General features: G+C 37.6%; 1 protein-coding gene across 11 annotated transcripts in view; it reads left to right on the forward strand.

Moving 5' to 3' along the window:
- The window catches only part of tns1b (tensin 1b), a 195,946-nt gene that overhangs the window by 78,198 nt on the left and 96,989 nt on the right, over positions 1-20,759 (forward strand). For 9 of the 11 annotated variants that reach the window (XM_066688451.1, XM_066688453.1, XM_066688454.1 and 6 more), the window contains exon 3: positions 1,389-1,426. In XM_066688451.1, the coding sequence (XP_066544548.1) occupies positions 1,389-1,426 (38 nt within the window). Of the gene's footprint in view, positions 1-1,388; positions 1,427-9,607; positions 9,750-18,620; positions 19,193-20,759 lie in introns of those variants that run through there. The other 2 variants (XM_066688461.1, XM_066688459.1) reach the window with 2 other exon arrangements.

Genomic DNA, 20,759 nt, shown 5'->3' on the forward strand with positions numbered 1-20,759 from the left:
ATACTAAGAAAATATCCTGTGAACTAAAGAAGTATGTGTAAGTTTGGCAAAAGCTTTTTTTTCCATGCCATTCTTCATGTCCTGGGAATCTTACCCCAGCAGTGAGGCTGAGAGAATTTTTACTTCAAGAACTATCTTAAAGAAAATAACGGGGAAAAGAAAAATGCTGTTATCCAGTCCTTTAAATGTCCGGAATGTAACAGGAAAACTGCAAAAATATTGGCAGAATGAGATGTGTTTTGGGAATGCTTCAGACTACTAATACTGATAATGATCAGGATGACATTTTTATTATTATATTCAGGCTGTAATAATTAGAAACATCAGACACAGTTGTTGCGTTAACCAGAAACAGCTGAATTCTCTGAAACATATAACAATGTCCTTCCAGTTGTAGTTACAGTCCCAGTATTAGGAGGAAATTATTCCAGTTACATTTTTATGCTTTGAAGCTTTTTTTTATGTTTGCTCTCATACAGGTGAATCATAATAGAGGCAAATACAGACAAACAAACAGAATAAACCAAACTTCAAATTAAGCCTAGCCACCCGGTATACTTGTTGCATTCAGCCATACCTTAATGCTTAGAAATGTGATTCTGAGAACTGGGTTAGGAGTGACTTTCAACTCGCTTTTTAAGGGGAAAAAAAGGGCTCATGTAAAGGTTCTCTGTTGCTGCTGTCCCCTCCCCCCTAAGATAGTGACAGTACTGTGAGGGTATGCGGCTGTGAGCGAACAATATGGCCAGTATTTTCCTGGGGTCTGAAACCCTGGTTTTGTGAGTCTACCTGTGTGGGTTGGTCTTGGACTCTGGCCAGTGCAATGGGGGCTGAGGAAGGTTGAGATCTGAGAGCCTGCTGAGACTTATCTTTGTGTGGCAGACATCCCCCAGATCCTCTCCGGCAGCGATCCGAGCGGCGGTGCAGCCTCCGACAATGTGGGTACAACTTGCTCTCTGGGGTGCTGTAGCAGTTTCATGACTCCAAAGGGAGGTGACGGCAAGAACGAGTGGGTTTCAAACACGGGGCATTTTAGGGGATGTATATTTCTCCCGAACATCAGGCGTTATAGATTCCCTTTGAAGGTAGCCTGGAGATTCAGACTTCAAAGGTTTGTGGCATTGTGACAAATCTGAAATAAAGCACATTGTAAAGGAAGCTTTAACTTAAACTACAGTCTGCAAAATGCAAAGAAACCTGAACCCCATAAATAAAACCATTGGTGAGGTGTGTGTTCTTGAGATTTGAGATTTTTTTTTGATATCAGAATACAAACACAGCAGGTTTTACTGTATCTCTGAGCCGTGCAGACAAAGGCCTGTTTAATATTCTCATTTTCTTCTACAAATGAAAACTAACTTTGTGTGTTTTGTGCTTTCTTTTTCCAGTTTGTCGGATAGCTTGCCACAAGAAATGTGAAGCAAAGGTAAGAGCGATGAATTTACTCCTGTTTTTTGAACTGAATTTCTGAACTTTCATAGTTGAAAACATATTTCACATCGGCAATATTGGTTGCATTAATGTGTACTGGAAATATTTACGATAATCTTATTTGCTAATCTTAGCTGGATGCTAATGAGAGGAATCACTGTTGCCCATCCTTGGCACAGATTTTGCCATGGGACTCATCCTGGGCATCCATTCAATAACAGTATTGTCATAACTGGAACCCAATTGGGGGTAAACTGAGCTCAAAGTTTGTTAGCTGTAAGAGTTTAATTAATTCTTGTATGTTTTGCCTGCTTGTGGATTGCAGTGCTAGGATGCCATTAGGTCAGTGTTTCTCAAAGTGTGGGGCGCGCCAGGGCATGACCGGGGGGGCTCGTATGAGGGGGGGCAGTGTCCGAAATTAACTTTTTGGCTTACTTGCCAAAAGGACTGGTAAAGGTAGAGGTGCTTCTCGAACCTACAGTTCCGCGACACTGTTTTCACGGCGGAACAATAAACACAAACCCTGCTTTTACGCTAGCAATGGACGGTGTTCATTCAGAGAGTCTGTAGATTGACAGAATGGAGAGATATTTGACAGGGACGAAAAGAAAAACTGGCGATGCTTCCGAGACAAACAAGACAAGTGACGGTAATGATAATCAAACAAAAACCAAGTCAAGAAAATATGACAAAGCCTATCTTGCTCTTGGGTTCACAGTGAATGTGGTGGGAGATGAGGAGAGACCAGTGTGTATTTTATGTCTAAAAATTCTGGCAGCTGACAGTATGAGACCCAACAAAATAAGAAGACACTTAGAGACATTACACCCCAGTCACGTCAATAAGCCACTCAAGTTTTTTGAGAGAGAACTTTCTGAATACCATCAGCAGGAACATTGCTTTGTAAAAGCTGCATCAGTCAACAACAAAGCTCAAATGGCATCATACAAAGTCACATACAGAATTTGCCCAGTGCAAGAAAACAAACACAATAGCAGAGGAGCTCATACTCCCCGCAGCTTTAGATATGGTGTCAACTATTCTTGATTAGACAAGCGCTTCAAAATTGATGGCTATTGCTCTGTCCAATGACACAGTTGCAAGACGTATATGCGACATTTCAAAAGACTCAACGATAAACTGAACTGAACAAACGTTTCACCTTACAAGTGGACGAGGCTACTGACCGCAATAAAGACTGCTTATTTATTTCTTATGTTCGCTTTGTCACATCAGAGTCACTGTGTGAGGATTTGCTGTTTTGCAAGTATGTCCTAAGTAGAGCGACAGCTGATGAACTCTTTAGACTTCTTGAGTGTTACCTGACAGAACATGGGCTGAAATGGGAGAACTGTGTGGGCGTTTGCACGGATGGTGCACAGACTATGGCAGGGATAAGGAATGGATTGCAGGTACTAATCAAGAGGGTCTCGCCAAACGCGCAGTGGACACACTGTATAATACACAGAGAAGCGTCAAGGCAGATTAGCCCTGAACTAAACAAGGTTTTGAGCGATGTGGTTAGCGTGGTCAATTTCATAAAAACAAGAGAGGAAATGTGGGTGTTTTTAGAGGAGGAGTGAATGCATGAAGTTGCAAGCAAGTTTAATGATGAACAATTTCTGATGAAACTGGCCTATCTCAGCGATATATTTGGAAAGCTGAATGAATTAAATCTTCAGCTTCAAGGCAGAGACAAGCACCTTCCTCACCTGGCAGACAAGATCGGCACATTCACTCGAAAGCTTGAGATGTGGGGCAGGCGACTTGATCAAGGAAATACTGATTCCTTTGAGAATCTGAGTGATTTTGCTGAAACCAGTGATTCTGGGGCCACCACAGTGATTCCATGTCTTAAGGAGCACATCTCTTCCCTGGGAGGATTCTTTCAAAAGTACTTCCCAAGCAACAGTGCTCAGTATGACTGGGTGAGAGATCCATTCAATGCAGCAACACCTACTGATTTCAGCTCTGTTGAAGAGGACCAGTTCATTGAGATGACATCTGACTCCACCCTGAGGCTGAGGTTTACAGCTAAGACACTGAGTGAATTCTGGCTTGGTGTGGAGAGGGAGCATCCACTCATAGGGAAGAGGGCTGTGGCCATTCTGCTTCCCTTCGCCACATCCTATCTCTGTGAGACTGGCTTTTCTGCTGTTGCCTCACTGAAAACAAAGTACAGATCTAAGCTCAACATTGAGCATGACTTGAGAGTGGCAGTATCAAGCCTGCAACCCCATTTTGAAAAGATGTGCAAAACAGGCTCATTGCAGCCACTAATGCAGCGATAAGAAATTCATAAGCTCTCACAAATTGACTTGCTCCATCTTTCTTGCCAAATATCTGCAATTTGTTATTTTTTTATTTTATTTTTTTGCAGATTGAACTTTATTGTTATTATTCAAGCAAAGTGATGATTACTTATTTAATTTTTCTCTATTTTTGAAAAAGCACACAGACTGATGGAAGTTGAAGTGGAAGTTGCTTTTTTATTTGCACTACAGACATAACTGAAAGAAAGGTGGAAGGAATGTTCATGATGTTAATGTTATTTCAATAAAGTTAAACTTGGTCCATTTTGTCACCATTTTGTTGGGGCGGGGGGGCATGAAACTGTTTCTTCCTCCAAAGGGGGGCATGACAGAAAAAGTTTGAAAACCACTGCATTAGGTCGTGGTGTATGTCTCTGGATGTCAGGAATTGGCTAATTGAAGTACGATTGATAATTATAGAGTTTCCTTAAAATGACGTGGATGATCTTAATAGGGTACTGAACTAAATAAATAAAATAAATATATAAACTAAAAAATAAACTTGCAGCCACGTGACTTGACTATTTATACATACATTAGTAATTTAATAAGTGTATATGTTTTTACCCTGTACCCTGTTTTATCTGTTCTTCAAAAATCTGTGCAGAAAATGTAATGTTATTTTAACAAACTTGTAATCCAGAGTTAATGTACTCATCTTGTCTCTACACCATAAAACCAGTGACCCTTTTTAGTTGTGTCATTAATCTTATTGATACAAATTATATCACTGGAAAAAAAAATGTGAGTGAGAAGTAATTTACCAAACTTATTAAAAACTACAGTAGTTTTTTGTTTGTAAATCAAGTATTCGTCATGACTATAGTCGATAATATCAATGATTCTGCAATCAAAACTAATCCCCAATGTAGATATTATTACCTTTAACACAGTGAATAAGATATCCTTGCTGTTTTTGAAGCAGTGAATCACTTATACATTAGTAAAGCTATTTAATAATATGAAACAGCTACCATGCATGCAAGATTTATTTGATATATATGTGTGTATGTTAGTTGTCCTAGCAAATCCTGAGATTCTCAAAACAAGTGTGTCTGTTCCAAAACCTGTTTGATTTGGCCGAACCCTTGCATGCTGGAGTTCAACCTGTCTAAAAATAAATTCAGTGCGCTTGTCTAGTGCCCGAGGGCTCGATAAAGATTTTCCGTATTGAAGTAGGGAACCGAAAAAATAAAAAAGTTTATGTGGAGCCGGGGGGTGAGGGGCTAAGTGTGGGGGAGGCTTGATAGGATATGGAGGTGGGTTTGAAGAACTCTGTCATGTATGTGGATTAATTTAGTTAGAGGTCTTGTTTTGAAAGTTGTTCCCATCTGGCAACCATTAATGAAATCATAGCGGTCTGCATGGCTATGCAAAGTTGCCAGTGCTACCTACTGCTCTGCCCCTCTGGACTCCCACAGGAAATTCCAGGGGTTGCGAGGTGGCCGGGCTGCAGGGCTGAGAGTGCACAACAGCCATGCTTGTGCCTCTGGAGGTTTGAGACAGTCTGGACCCTCTGCTTGCAAGATGACTTAATTAAGCCATTTCTGTTTGTGTGCACAGCTTTAAGTTTCATGCCTCACATCCTATACAGTGTGCCACTTGTCGTTTATTTATCTGATCATGCACAGAGAAAAATACATCTTGTTTTCACAGTATGGCCTAACTAAACAGTGTGATTAAATTCAATCAAACAATAGAAAACCTATGAATAAATAAATAAATGAAAAGGAATCCTGTATGGAAGGTGTTAAAGAAACCAATTTAAATGTGTGTGTGTGTATCTCCACCACCTGTTTATAATGCTATCATAATATTTTAATATAAAATGACAGCATTTCAATTCTAGAGTATGTTTTTGCTCAAAAGTACTTAAGAGATGGATTAGAAAGTACAACATGGCACTTTAAGTTACCAATTGTTTTCTTGGTGACTATGGTCCCAGCTGCCTTGAGATCATTAACAAGATCCTCCCATGTAGTTCTGGGCTGATTCCTCACCGTTCTCATGATCATTGAAACTCCACGAGGGGAGATCTTGCATGGAGACCCAGACTGAGGGAGACTGATAGTTATTTTGTGTTTCTTCCATTTGTGAATAATCGCACCAACTGTTGTCACCTTCTCACCAAGCTGCTTGGCGATGGTCTTGTAGCCCATTCCAGCCTTGTGTAGGTCTACAGTCTTGTCCCTGACATCCTTGGACAGCTCTTTGGTCTTGGCCATGGTGGAGAGTTTGGAATCTGATTGATTGATTGCTTCTGTGGACAGGTGTCTTTTATACAGGTAACGAGCTGAGATTAGGAGCACTCCCTTTAAGAGAGTGCTCCTAATCTCAGCTCGTTACCTGTATAAAAGACACCTGGGAGCCAGAAATCTTGCTGATTGATTGATACTTATTTCCCTCATTAACATGCAAATCAATTTATAACTTTTTTGAAATGCGTTTTTCTGGATTTTGTTGTTGTTATTCTGTCTCTCACTGTTAAAATACACCTATCATTAAAATTATAGACTGATAATTTCTTTGTCAGTGGGCAAACGTACAAAATCAGCAGGGGATCAAATACTTTTTTCCCCCACTGTACATGTATTTATTTATTTTCAGAGTTTTATCAGGAGGTTGTCATTTTGAAAACAGACATAGATAGGGCAAACTTTGTTTTTACTGTACAAGTTTTGCAATGTACCTGCTCAAAAAATTAAGAAATCCACAGACTTTAACAACCTATCTGTGCCCATTCTGAAACCTGAGGAATGGGAGAAGAAAAATACATGGGACATCTCATCTAATGTGATTATTTAGAGTGATGAAAAAATTCATCTAAACATGACTTCTTAAAATTGAATACGTCTTTAGGATTATGCTTTGAAGGACATTGTTGTGGAATTACCAGAACACAGTTGTTTCAGCCAACACAAATTGAATGTGCCGAGGTTATTACTGCCTGCAAAATTACTGGGGATTAGAACTCAGTAGAGAAAACATGCAGTCAAAGTTTTCACTGGTAATTACATTGAAGGCCAGCACCGTTCCTTAGTAACTGTTTGTTACAGATTGTTGGTTTGATTTCAGCCAGTGAATACATTTGTTTCAAAGGGTTAGTTTTAAAAACATTTTAAGGCTATCTGGATTTCTGTAAGGTAAGCATTCATTTAAATTGAAGACATGTGCTTTGCTTGCCAAAGGCTAGAAACTACACTGGCTCCATGTATCTGTTATCCATAAAAATTACTCTGCGTATATCTGCATTCTTTTTGCTCCACTGTTTCGAGTGGTTTCATTGTGCAGATGACAACATTGCGAGTTCTGATTGTATAGTCTCTTTTCATTTAAATAATCAAAGCAAAACAAACTATTTATTTAAAAGAAGTGATTCAAATAGTGATATGTACATTGATGTTATAATATATTATTAATAATAATGTTTCAGGTTCTTCATTCATTTCCACAACCTTTACTTCCCAGGTTGTTTGTCTGTGGGCTGATGGTGGGAAAAGTGGGGGTTTGGCGGTTTGAGTCCCATCCTAACTGTGTTTGGAGAAGGAAGCAGTGTTTCACAGTTAATGATGAGAGGCTGAGAATTTAGCCTTAAAACCTCTGAGAGAGTATTGGGAAAGGGCAATTAATTATGCTGAGAATGCTTTTCATTTCTTTCTTGTTTCTCTTCCTTAATAGTGATTTATATATTTTTTTACATTCTTCCTTAAGCCTCCCATGCCGTAGATCTTTGTTCCAGACAAATGAGTTGTTGTGTATTATTTTTAGAGTTGGCTTCCTCCTTTTAACTTTTCTCTTAGAAATGTCTCAGGTGCCAATGAGAGATTCCTGATGCACTGCCTGAAATGTCAAAGTGCTGTAGGAAAGTAACTTCATGACTACTATTTTCAGTAACAGTACTAGGTGCTATAATCCCTAGATAAGCTGTGGTTTGATTTTGGTGCTTTATTTAATTCTAACAAATCTAGTATTAAAGCATGTTTTAAGATTATGTTCCAATAAATTATGCAGGTCAATTTGTAAATAAATGATGTTTCTAGGACTCCCAGTGTGTCTTGTGAGATTAATGACTTGTTTATTGTTTTTGCCATTGTCGAACCATCTACTTTGTCTAGCTCTTGTTTATTGAGGAGGTGGTTAAAGTTCAAAGATATTGTTATTAAAGTGTAACAACCACAGTTCACTCAAGGGTGAACCAGAGTTTCCATTATTGTTTTCACAACACTTTCTTCGCAGCATCCAGAAGTGGGTGTACGCTTTATAAATGGGAAACAACGGCGCTGCTGGGAGTAAAGAAAAATCAAAGACCTGCTCTGGGATATCACTTTTTTGAAGGCTCTAGAATTGTGCGCTGTGAAACAATACTGGATCTGCTTCCAAAACCTTTGGCCCCAAGTAGCCAACACAAACACACAAACGCAGCACTGACTCAGGGTCCACAACTGGATGCAGATGTGGTGAGAAATAGCAACACAGGAAATGGTGACTCATTCCCAGTGGGAAAGATGATTTTTGTCATCTCCGATACAAGATAAATAATCCACTTGCAGCCTGTTTACACCCAAACACAGATGTGCAAGTTTGGCTTTACGAAGCAACCATTTTATGGTTTAGTCCTACCAAAACACCATTAAACAGGTGACAAATAATAGAGTATAGTGTTCAGGGTGGTAGCGTGGAAGCACATACCGTGCAGTAGTAATGCATATGCAGTTGTGTCATTCCTTAAGACACAACTGCATATGCATTACTACTGCACGGTATGTGCTTCCACGCTATAGAGTCATCTTATAAGTGAGGTTTGTTGAGGGGCACAGGAAAACGATATGATGTAGAAAAGAAGTGCAATTACATGTGAGGAAGTTTCCCTCTACCCAATCACATCTATGGTTTGAAAATGAGACTCTGTTGGGCTGGCTGTGGTTAACATTTCCTTGAACGTCTACTTGTAGACTGAAACTTGGGATCCTCTGTTATGCAATATGTTTTGCTATGTTTTTATATCCTCATCTCTTGGAGGGAATGTTTACTGACTAGTTATGACTTTGCTTTGACCATCTGTTGAGACGGACTTACACAATCCTTAGTAACAGTGCAAATATTTTTTACATAAGGTTTTCTTTGCCAGGATGAAAAAGGGGAATACATTTGTGGGTGTGTGTATGTGTGTCAATTATTTTAAAAGTAGTGAAACTACGTACCCAATTGACAGTCTTATTTGAGTTCAGTGCATGATTTCCAACAATCCACATACTTAGATAGCGTAAATATTACCGCTCTGCCGTGGATACATTCAATATGTGTTAGGTTTCAGTGTGTCAACTCCTGTGGCATAAACTCTTATTACAGTCTTATGTTTGGTCCCATTTATTTTTTCATGTGCATCTGTCATATATAAGGAAAATGTTTGTATTGCATTATGCATCTTATACTCTCTATAGTAGGAATGCTTCTAATAAATGCTTTACTGCATTGCATTATGGGAATACCATGTTATACCATATTAAATGTTTGTCATAAAGGCATGTTGACTATAGTATAAAGCAAAAACATAAGGTTAAACTTGCATAACGGGAGATAGCTATCTCATTACTCTGGGTGGCAGTCATTTTTGTCTGTGTGTGCATGTGCCTGCACAATTTGTGTTGTTTTATGGAAGAAAAAGAGAAAGGCGAAGTTCAAGAGATGTAATCATTTGTTTTCAGCCAGAGGGTGTGTGCTTGTTGAATTTGGATGGAGTCATGGCCTGAAAGTGCATTAATGAGGTGTAGATTTGAATGCTTGGAAGGAAGTGTGTGGAAAGCCGTGTTCCCAGCTCTGTTACAGACAGCTTCCTCTCTGTGAGACCAGGCCCAGCGGAGGAGCACTTTGCTTGTGATATCGGACACAGCAACACTGCCACCGTCTATCAACCGCTGGGTTAACAGGGATTTCCCAGGCAGCAGTTTGACTTTCTTCCCCAGTATTGCTCGGCTATTAAATCGGTCCTGGAAGCTGGAATAAAAGGTGGGCGATTTTAAGTTTTGCTGTCGAGAACAGTGTGCTGGTTTGGGGAGAGGACTGAGAATGCATTCAGGATGTTTGTCGCTGTATACATAAGACGTGTTGTTGTGCACAGGTTAGTCGAGCAACTGTACATGAAAGGAGTTTATACTGTATTACATGAACTGGGCACCTTTCTTTAAATTGGTTTTGCAGACACAAAGATAGGACAGAAACTGAGGTGGATGGTGCAGCAGGATGATAAATTGTTTAAGCTTTTTAATGCACAAAACAAAAATACACTGTTCCTTGTGTTCCACTGTTGCTTATTGAATTAACTGAACTGTTGTTATGCAAAGCTGTCTGTGTCTGCTCATAGTTTATACATTTAATTCTCTGTCATTTTCTTTCATTGCTAATACTTCAGAATACTTTACCATTTATTTATATTTATAAACAGTGTTGCAATTGGTTCAGTGATAGTTTCTTTACCATCTGCCATTATATTAGTGTAATGAAGTGTCCACTACGGTATAGATGATGTAAAAGGATGAGCTGCTTTATTGGGGGAGAAAACTGGAAACCTGTAATGTACATACAGTTATTATCTGTGAGATGTTGTTTGTCCTGCCTTGCAATGGGTTTCAAACTCATTTTCTTTTGACTCCCCCATATACTACGCCATGGGCTTAGTTCAGAAAGGGATACTTTGTTATTAAAGAAGATTTATTGGTCCGGTATAATTGGAAAACCTTGTTTCTGGAATATCAGTGAAGTGGTTTAATTATTTCATGGGGTGTAGTCCCTGAGTTCTGGTTTGGCATGGAAAGCATCTAGCGCTGAGAATTTCAGTCATCTGTGTACGCAGTTAGAGAAAAAAAACAAAAAACATTTTGGCAATAGTCAACATCTTTGGGATTCATCTGTTTCCTTCCAAGCCTCCCAACTTAACCCTTTTTGGCTCAGGACTGGATTTTTATTGGATTTTTTAGACGCATTTGTTTTACATTCTTTTACTTACCTTCAACACTAAAGCTGTTGGTCATCTCCATATCTGATTTCTTATCAATGACAACTCTGTCTCAGCATGTGCCTATTGATAGAACAAGCCAGGTGCTATTAAAACAAGCAATTACTTGGACAAAGTATTACTTCGAAGCAAAATAGCATGTTTTAACATAGATCCATCTATTAAAAGAGGGTGTGTATTATTGCATTTATTCTCGTGTGTGTGTGTGTGTGCATGTAATTTTTCCTCTTTTAAAAAACAAACCTACATTCTGTTTTTATTTTTCGTCTCAGTTTTTGTAATAGTGTGCTCTGCTAAATACTGCTAGCTCTGGGAAATGATAAATGTACCAGAACAAACTACACAACCCATTATTTCGGTAAAGGTATTGTATCTGTGATTACATTTGAACTTTTCTGACAAGAAATCACCAACTTAAATGGAGATGGAGTTTGATAGTAAAAGTTCAGTTGCAGGAAATTAATTGTACCTACTAGCCATGGGTAGACTGATACTTAATTGCCCTGCATTTAGCACTTGACAAAAGGAGAGACTGCGTTTAATAAGTCTCCCGGGTCTTACACATAGTTAATGTGCACAGTGTTTGTTTCCAAATGGACAGTCTATTTTATTTTGTATCCATGGTTGAAGGACACAGTAATACATTAAATTAAATGAGAAATCCCAGGATACAGTTGCTGTTAAATATTGCAAATCTCCCTGAAGTAAACAACGCGGTAATAATTTTCACAAGAGGCAAGCCAAAGGGGTAGCTTTGCTCTTTGAGCCAGAATTACAGAAGGATTGTACTGCAGTTGTGTTCTGTATGCTGGTTTGTATTCATCGTGATTTGAACTAATTTCTAATTAAGTATTTACTGAATAGTAGTACCTTGAGTAGAGGCTCGAGGCATATTGTACCCAAGTTTAAATTTATAAACATTTGATAATTTGGTTTATACAGCTGCAGTCCAAAGGTTAATAAAAGATTAGTACTTTTCTGGAATTATTCAAGCCATTGGATATATATTGTAGTGTCTAATTGAAGATCGAAATAGATGTGAGTTCCCTGGAACACCCAACACTTGAAACTGGCTTCACTGATTCAGCCACAATGATGTGTGGTAACCATTCATTAATTAAAAGAAAGAAAGAGAGAGAGATAGAAAGACAAAGGCTAACATTTGTGGTACAGTATTAATGTAGTATATTATAAAATAGTATAATCCAGTTTCTCTTTCATTCACAATAATAGTACAGCCACCAACAAATCCTAAAATGAATTATCTGTATAGTATTAAATATGATATAAAGTTTACATTTTGCCAACAACACATGACTAGAAAGAAAAATATATATAAAAAATGCTTGAGTATCATAAATGACAGCTGTAGTGGTCTTAAAAATGTCCCTATTCTGCATTGTGGTGAAAAAATTCCTAATCCTATGGGTTTTTTGTTGTTGTTGCTTGAGACACATGTTTCCTTTACGATTGCTCTTCTGATGGTTGGGTTCATAAGTGTGCGTGTGTGTCACTCGTGCCATCATTTCAGCTGCTGCCAATATGGCCAAACTACCTTTCCCTTTCTCATTGCAACAGCATTTCTGTCAGGTTGCTTGAAAAGAGTTACTGTTTTCTGCCTCTTTTTGATGGCTCAGGCAATCTGAACATCTGCTGGCAAGGAATATAAACAATGAGAAACTCAGGGTTTCTTTTAAATGAAAACTTGTGGACAGGAACAAAGTTGAGGTCCTCCGATTCTGAGACTGCTAATACTTTTTGGCCAACTGTCCTGCCTCAGTTTTCAGTCCCAAACTTTAGCAACCAGCTTGCATTGCCAAGCATGACACTGTTATTCTCGACTGCCCTTTCAATGAGAGGCATGAGGGACCATTAACACTAAACATTAGCTTCAGTTTCTTTGAAGCATTGCGTAATTTTCCTAAAACATGGGGCCGCTGAAGCAAAAACAGTCTATGCAAAATAAATACGTAAATAACAAAACAATAAAAATTACAAAATTATTGCCATATAAAGGTTTGTGATCCGGACAGAGCAAATACGGATACATCCGGAAAAGACCGAACATTCTGAGGAACTGATACGGAAGGGAAAATATAATTTTTTGGGAAATATATTGTAGTTTGATGTGATGAAGCTGTTCTTTTCTACCTCGAATATTTGCAGCGATGGGTCATTTGTACGTGTGGGGGCATACAGTGATTTAAAAGTTACAAATTGCATTACAAAATTAGTCTTAGAAGACTAACCAATTTTTTTTTTTTTTTTTTTTTTTAATAATTTTATACATGACCCTGGTGATCATTTTACTTTTTATATTGAAGAACAAACAAAGCTCTCCCTACCCCAGGGCATTTTCACAGGGTGATTCCATCTAAACGTCCACAAACAAAGCAGGTCAAGCAAGAATTGAATCGTTACAAGGTCAAGGTAGTCTTAGGTGCTCAACAAAGTGGTTCAGATTTTAGAAAGAACGGTGGGAAAGTTAGAGAGATGACAATTTGAAGTCAAATGGACTGGATCAGTGAGCTGCCTTACCTGGTCACGGGCTTTCATTGTTTTCCATATAATTCTGTTTTTACGTTTATAAACTCAGTAGGCACATGTTGATGGAAGGAAATATGGCCTTGTAAAGATAAGGTTTTGGCAAGGCTAAAGTTTGTTTAAACGAGGTGATGAGTGGATGTCAAATTTCCCTCACCTCAGAATGATTGTATTGTTTTATGTTAGATATGTTTCAAAGCATCTGACTGTTGAAATGCAAATGTTTTTTTTTTTTTTAATAAAAGTTGGGTGTCAGGGTCTTTTTGTCTGTTTTAATTTACTATTCTTGAGGAGGAGATCATCTGGATGGTTGTAGTGAATATCCTGGCACAGCTAAAGAAAAAGCTATATATTATCATGACTATTTTAGAAATAAATAAAAAAAGACAAGAACATATGGTCATTTTATGATGATGTGTATGCATTTCAGGTACTTTTTCTTTTTTCTATTTGTGAACTCATAACTGTTTTAAAAAGATAATTGAGAAGCATCTTTATTCATTTTGAATGTGATTCCATTTGAACTGAGCTTTTGAATAGTTTTGCTTGTTCAATTACAACTCTGGTTATTGGTGTTACGTTGTAGGTAGGACGGAGGAAACGGCTGAATTGCATGTACTTTGCTTTCCATTGTTTCTGTCCGTTTTAGTTGTTGTACTGTACTGCTGTACTGAATTTCTTAGCGTTAACTCTAGGAATTGGCAGTCCTTGGTGTAAATAATGCACATAGTCGATTTATTTTTACTGTGCAGTTCAGATCTATTACACCAACTCATTTATATTCATTAACGCTTGAAAATGTCTTCTTAGAACGCTGTTTATTTGCTGGAACACATGTAATTTAATACATACTGTCCCGAATCAGACATTAATTGAAGATGATATGAACTACATGTTTCTGATTTATTTTTAATTAAACTTTTTGGAAAGGATATGTTTTGTGCCAAGATATGGTCTCTGGTCCTTTATTAGTGGTACTTTCATCCTGTAGCCTTTGGATTTGCCTTTTCCTGAACTATTCCAATCCTTGTTTTTTTATCCTTTCTTCAGGCTATAAGCATTTGTAGGAGTGTTTTAGACACTGACAAAGCTCTTAAGATATGTTCTCTGCACTTCCTCAAATTGCTGGTTATATTAAAGCAAAGCAAAACAAAACAAAACAAAAACATCGATTTGGCACTTTCACATGTTTTAAACACACTGTGAAGAATGTAAACACGGGGCAGAATGGGTACGCATGATAGCTATTACTCCCAGGAGCAGAGAGAGGGAGAGGCAATCTTTGCTGATTACAGACAGACTGATTAGAAACAGGCAGCTTAAACAGGATAAGGCAAAGCCAGGAGAGAATTACATGAAATAACGTCAATTTCCAGCTTTGCAGGGCGGGAAAAACATTAGTGCAGTATAAAAAGATTTGCGTAAATTAGTAGTGTTCTATATTATCGTCTATTTGGGCTTTAACAAAATGATAATCTGTATAGAGTAATGCTTTTTTTTCTGTATTTTAATTAACAAAAGGCATTCAACTCTGGAATATGTGGATTTTGTCATTAGAAATATGAATCTGATGGCAGTTCCAGTCTGGGGTCTGACTCGTAGAGAGACGTGTAGAAAAGTTTTTGGAAAGAAAGCTATAGATGAGATTATGAGGGATCATATCTAATCATACTTTTCACTTAACAGTTGGAGACATGGAGGAATTACATGTAGTCGTGGTATCAATAAAACATCATAGCTTTAAATATTTTACTAAATTATATATTTTTTTGCATTATCTAGAAATATTTTTCTGGAATAAAATGAAAAAGAAAACAAGCAAACAATAAATAAAAAGCCTAATTTCTAAGGATGGAATCAGAGAAAAGCATTGAATGAATAGGCAACTTTTAAATTCATTACAAAGGAGTTGAATTTACATTCCTTTATAGGCCAATTCAATTCATTACTGTATCTCTTTACATAGTCTAGGAAACAGCTTTATCAAAAGACATGTGTGATTAAATGATTGTAATTCATTATATAGCGAAGGACTTAACACTTGCATCCGTTGATAAACCATTCTTTTTCTCGATATCTCCAGTTCTTATTTCAGTTCCCCCTTTTATCTTTTTACTCTGCAAACAGACCATTCCAGCAGGCGCCTAAAGTTTGAATTGTAGTGTGTGTATATTGAAGGTAGTGGTGATGTTTATTTAATATAATAGAGGTGACCCATATTTCATGATATGCATTTGACATAGTAACTTTGTCATTGATGTCTGGAAATCTGTATTTACTTCTGAGTATCCAGTGTCATTTTTCTTCATTATCTTCTTCTTCTATTGTATATATTTTTTCCAATTTAGATCTTTCATAGAACTCCTTGTACTAAACATTATGATTAGCTGATTGTGCCGCAAAGCTAATTTTTCATTTCCTGCATCAAGGAGAAGGATTGAAATATGCTCCTTTTAGGTCAATAATCTAGTCATTATGTATGGTTCAGTATGATATAGTGGCATTTTACTACTCTTAACTGGCTTGACTAGAAGACTCTTGGACACAGTAATTTGGAGCAGGAAATTAAATGTATAACATGTCTCTTTTCTTTTTGGTCAAGTACACGGACAAATGACAGCCTTGTTTTAGAAAGGTCACTGTTCCGCCAGGTTTCATTGTCATATTAACATAAGCTGTGTACGTTCTGTCCCAATCATTGTTTTTCCATAAACATGATCATTAGGGATATATTTATTGAAATCTCCTTCATGACTTCAACACATAGAACTGAGGAGTGTTATGAAAATCAAATTCCACATTCTAAGCTAATGAATGACAAATGGGCCCTTCCGCCATTGTGTATGCCTGGAGACCCCCAACTAACACTTGAAATTTAATATTTACAAATGTTTATGTTCTTTCAAATATGGTCTGACATGCAGCCAAACATTGACTGATAGGCCACTTGCCCAGCAATCGTGTCAGCCTCCTCCGTGCATTTCTCTGTCGGGGGTTTCTGATTGGGTGCTGCGGGTCTCAGCAGGATGTGTCCAATAATCGTTCCAAGAATCATGTGAATCTCCTTATAAATGCTCCGGCAGGAATTCCTGGAATGAAGTGCATGAATTAATCTCAAAGTGGACTGTCTTTCTTTTCTCCCCATGGAGAACTCATGACATGCTGGTTGTTTTTATGGAGCATGTACAGTGGGCAACAATTCTGCAAACTATGGGGCCAAATAAAGCTGCAAATGAGTTTTTCCTGACATAAATCAACTGTTTCGTTATGCAGATAGAGTAGCAAGAGGTAAATATGTCTTCTCCACTCTTCACTTTAAGCTGCCTGAAAGAAATTTAAGTACCAAAGTGTGGCATTGTCAGCTGTGTTTATATCAAGAGTGGGTATCTGTTTTGACCACACATAAAAACAGCTGGGTTTGTAAGCACATTTTGTCCCTCTCTTTGTGCATCATTCAGTAGCTCAGTCATACCTGTGCACACGCCTCACCCCTCTCTCCGAGCTTGTAATTAATCCCAATCTTGTGCTAAACGAACACCTGTTTAAAAGGAATGCTTCATGTTTGAAGGAAGAACAAACACGGACCCATGACTGAAATTATCTGAATTTAGAAGACAAAATGTTCTTTGAAAAACATACAGGTCTGTTTTTTGGGCTCGTAAATGCATCATTATCATCAAAAGTATCACCATTATAATATTTTAGGATCATATGGCAAATAAGTAGTTTTTTTGCTTTCTTTTGAAAATTGTTTGATTTTGGAACGTATGACATCAGACTACATGAGAGGACTGCAAAGTCAGGAATTGGATTGGGGGACTTTTTACCTGGAAAACTGCCTTACAATTCAATTCATACTAGATGCAAAAACCACAGAAATATTCTCTAACTGGATCTTCTTCTGTTGGTTAGATAGCAAGGAATGGATACCACACGTAAAACTTTTGGCACATCCTTTTTACCATTGTTTTGATTTGACAAATTTTTTTGATGGACGAAAAAGCTCTTAAAAAAGGGTTCAGCTAAGAATGAGAAAGTAAAAGAAATATAAAGTAAAAAGAAAATATACCACTTTGGCTCTCAGTAGAAGGAAGCTTTGACACACTGCACTAAGATGCATTACACAAGACGCAGAGCACATTGCTTAAGGCGGTAATGTGTCAGTGCTTAGTTCTTGTGGCTAAGATATTAACATATTATTAAACGGTGTCTTTTTAAAGCAGAGGTCTATGCTGGAAGCCATACTAGAATAGAGCACTTGGATTATTTGCTTGCACCCATGCAGGCATCTCCATACCTGACACAATGGGCCGTAGACGTCTGCAGCAGAATTGTTCTCCTTCAGAAGGAATTCACTCACTGCATGTTGGTGAACGATATCATCACAGTGGATTGTGGGAACACCAGTCGTGTATGTGTATGCTCTCGAGTCTGTGTTTATATTGGAGCACATTCACAGATGTTGCTAAAAACGTGTGTTCTTCTATATTCGGCACAAACGTGTGAAATCCACAGATGCTCATTACTTTTGTACGGCCCTCGTAATTTTAACTTCTTGTAAGATATTTGTGAATTGGCAATGCTTAATGTGACAGCATGTTGTTTTTACTGCAGAGTTAATTGTGAATTCATTGTTTACATGTGGAGATGATGATTATGATAATCCTTTTATGGGTCTTCCGGATATAGAAGGACATGACTTCTTTGTTTCCTCCGTTGTTTATTGAAACTATTGTTTATTTTATTGTATGTTATTGGGTCAAGAACATTTCATGTTGTTTGTGAGTGGGCGATTGCAGCTTTCAGTTTTCAGCTTTCAATGTACATATTATCAAAATTACTGTAAAAATAAAAATCATAATTACATTAAATGAATTATTCAATCAATAACTGATTGATAGAATACATATTTTCATCTGAGTTTCAAGTGGTTTCTGCCAGTTTTATTAGTAAATACAGACAGAATACTTTGTGGACCATACTTAAACAATCTCTGTGCATTGTTCATATTAATTATGTTTAAATTAATAAATACATAAAGAAATGCTCAAGAAAATGTCAACACTATGGGGGTTTGAGGAGTTCTGGCAGAACAGCTTATTTAGTTATTATTAGCAGTTCAGTGCTGTTCAACAGGCAGCACAAAGAAAGGCTGTTTAAGAGGAGGGTCAGTGTGCACAGGCTAGCTTTGAGCTTGTCAACTCATGTTTAACCTGTAAACTGAGAACTTGATAACAACAAGGAGGAGATTGAGGGGGGGGTTACGTCTTGTCTGTCAGACTCAAGTCCAGCCCCTGTACTTTCTGAATTTCTGCTTTACATACTCTTGGCGGCTGAATCTTTCCACACACATACACGCGCAGAGACAGAAAGTACCGGGTTTGTTTCACAGGAGAGAGAGAGAGAGAGAGAGAGAGAGAGAGAGAGGGAGTGAGGGAAGGAGGGAGAGAGAGAAAACAGATTTAGCCTGCAGCCACATTTCCCAACTTTTCATGCATGTGCTTCTTAAGTTTTGGGTGCTGTGACTGAAAGTGGCTTCCTGTCTGCTTTTGGCCATATATAGTATATATTTTTTCTTCCTTCCGATCTTCAGAGGGGAAAAAAAGGAAAAAGAGCCAGAAGTATTTGTCTGGAGTTAGAGAAGTCAGAGGCGCACACACATACACACACACACACACACACACACACGCATGCACACACACACACCTCTGCTGGCTTGATAGAGGCTCTGGGATTATATTTTTTTTCCAAGGAGGTGTGAACTGAGTGAGGCTTTCCAGTTTATTTTTCCTCCTTGCTCCTGAAGCCATTTGTAAGCACAAAAAGGTGCATGCAGAGAGAAGAATGCAATGATATTGCTGACAAAGAGATGATGGCAACAGCAGTGTATCAGGTAAGCGAGCAGTGTCTTAGGGTCGATTTGACTTCTCCTTTATGTTGCATTAAATGCAGCAGAGAAAGGTATGTGAGGAATTTTTTTGTGTGTGCAGTTGACCAGCTACGCAACTGGCAAATACTAACATGCCTAGTCATGGTTTGTGGAGTTTGTTTTCATTTTCAATGCAAAGAAATATAATTATCACCTGAATACTTACAGATGTGTTTTGCACTGGGAACATGCACAGGTTACAATGTGAATGCAGACTGTATGTTTTTAAATTAATACAAATTAATAAACCAAGTACAAATACTCCTTTAAGGTTATCTTTCATGTTGTTTTTAACTAAACTTCTGTCAAACAATATTGTTTGGAATAAGTTTCATTAATATGTTTCAGTGTAAAACTTTTTCTTTGTGTAGTTAATAGATGCACTACAAACTTTGTACAGGACCAGAAATCTGGCATATCATCTCACTCTCTCTCTCTCCATCTCTTTCATTGATATCGTAACTACTATGTAATACATGCTCTATTTAGAAGTTTTCCAACATGCCAAAACATGAAATAACTATTTTCATTACCCTGTTATCTACAAATATATCACACAAGCTTGAGTATAATGCTAATCAGTCACAGCACATGAATCAGGTATTACAAGCAATGCTAAATATGTATTGGGAAGTCTATCTTAAAAGAAAGGTGAAAGACAGATCTATTTAAATCCCTTTAAAACCTTTCGCCAGCTCTCAGATATTCACCTTTCATTTTACTTGTCAGTGTACTGTAGGTATTTAATCATATTGTATTCAGTAATCAATAAATAAAAACACAAGTAAAATATACCAAAGTGTCTTGTTCATCTGGTTGCTAGTAGCTTATTGATCCAAGAATTCACATTCTTTCCTGAAGAATCGGTATTCAACAAAGTGGCTTGGAAGTTTGCTCCATACACCCACAACATGTAATTTTCACTTGTGTTTTCTGGTCCTGGTTTCTGTATCAAAACCCTGAAGTCTTCTCTGCTTTTACACCAAAGAAATTCAGATACCATTACTGTCTTGGTAGTGGATCAGTTGCTCTTCTGTGGAATGACATAATGGTAACTAAATATAAAGTCAATTAACAGGGAAATAATTATTACAAATAACAAAATTATTACTTTGGAAAATGAGTGCCTCTTTCGGGATTTAAACTCCTCAGAAGCTTAATTCAACAGACATGCGTCTCTGAAACCAGGCTGGTATGGCCTGCATTCATTTCACTCACCGGTAGGTTCGAGGGAAATTGCTTCCTGTCAATCAATGACGACCGCAAGTGAAACTAAGAGTAGAAAAATGCCTTGAGCTGATATTAATAAACAGTTTGTTAGTTAGTAATTAGTATATTATTTTATTAGTATTACTATTGTTTTACTTTTATTGGTGAGTTAAACAGCTTGCACTGGCTCTGAAATCTCTAAGCTCTGATTCACTCACTGGTCTGCTATATTTATATTCATGTAAAACAATACTCTTAATTAAAGGGGATATTCACAGTCAAATAGATGTATCCTTGTCATGTGAAACAATTATCAATTTTG

This window comes from Amia ocellicauda, chromosome 16 (assembly GCF_036373705.1).
Source record: "Amia ocellicauda isolate fAmiCal2 chromosome 16, fAmiCal2.hap1, whole genome shotgun sequence".
Taxonomy (NCBI): domain Eukaryota; kingdom Metazoa; phylum Chordata; class Actinopteri; order Amiiformes; family Amiidae; genus Amia; species Amia ocellicauda.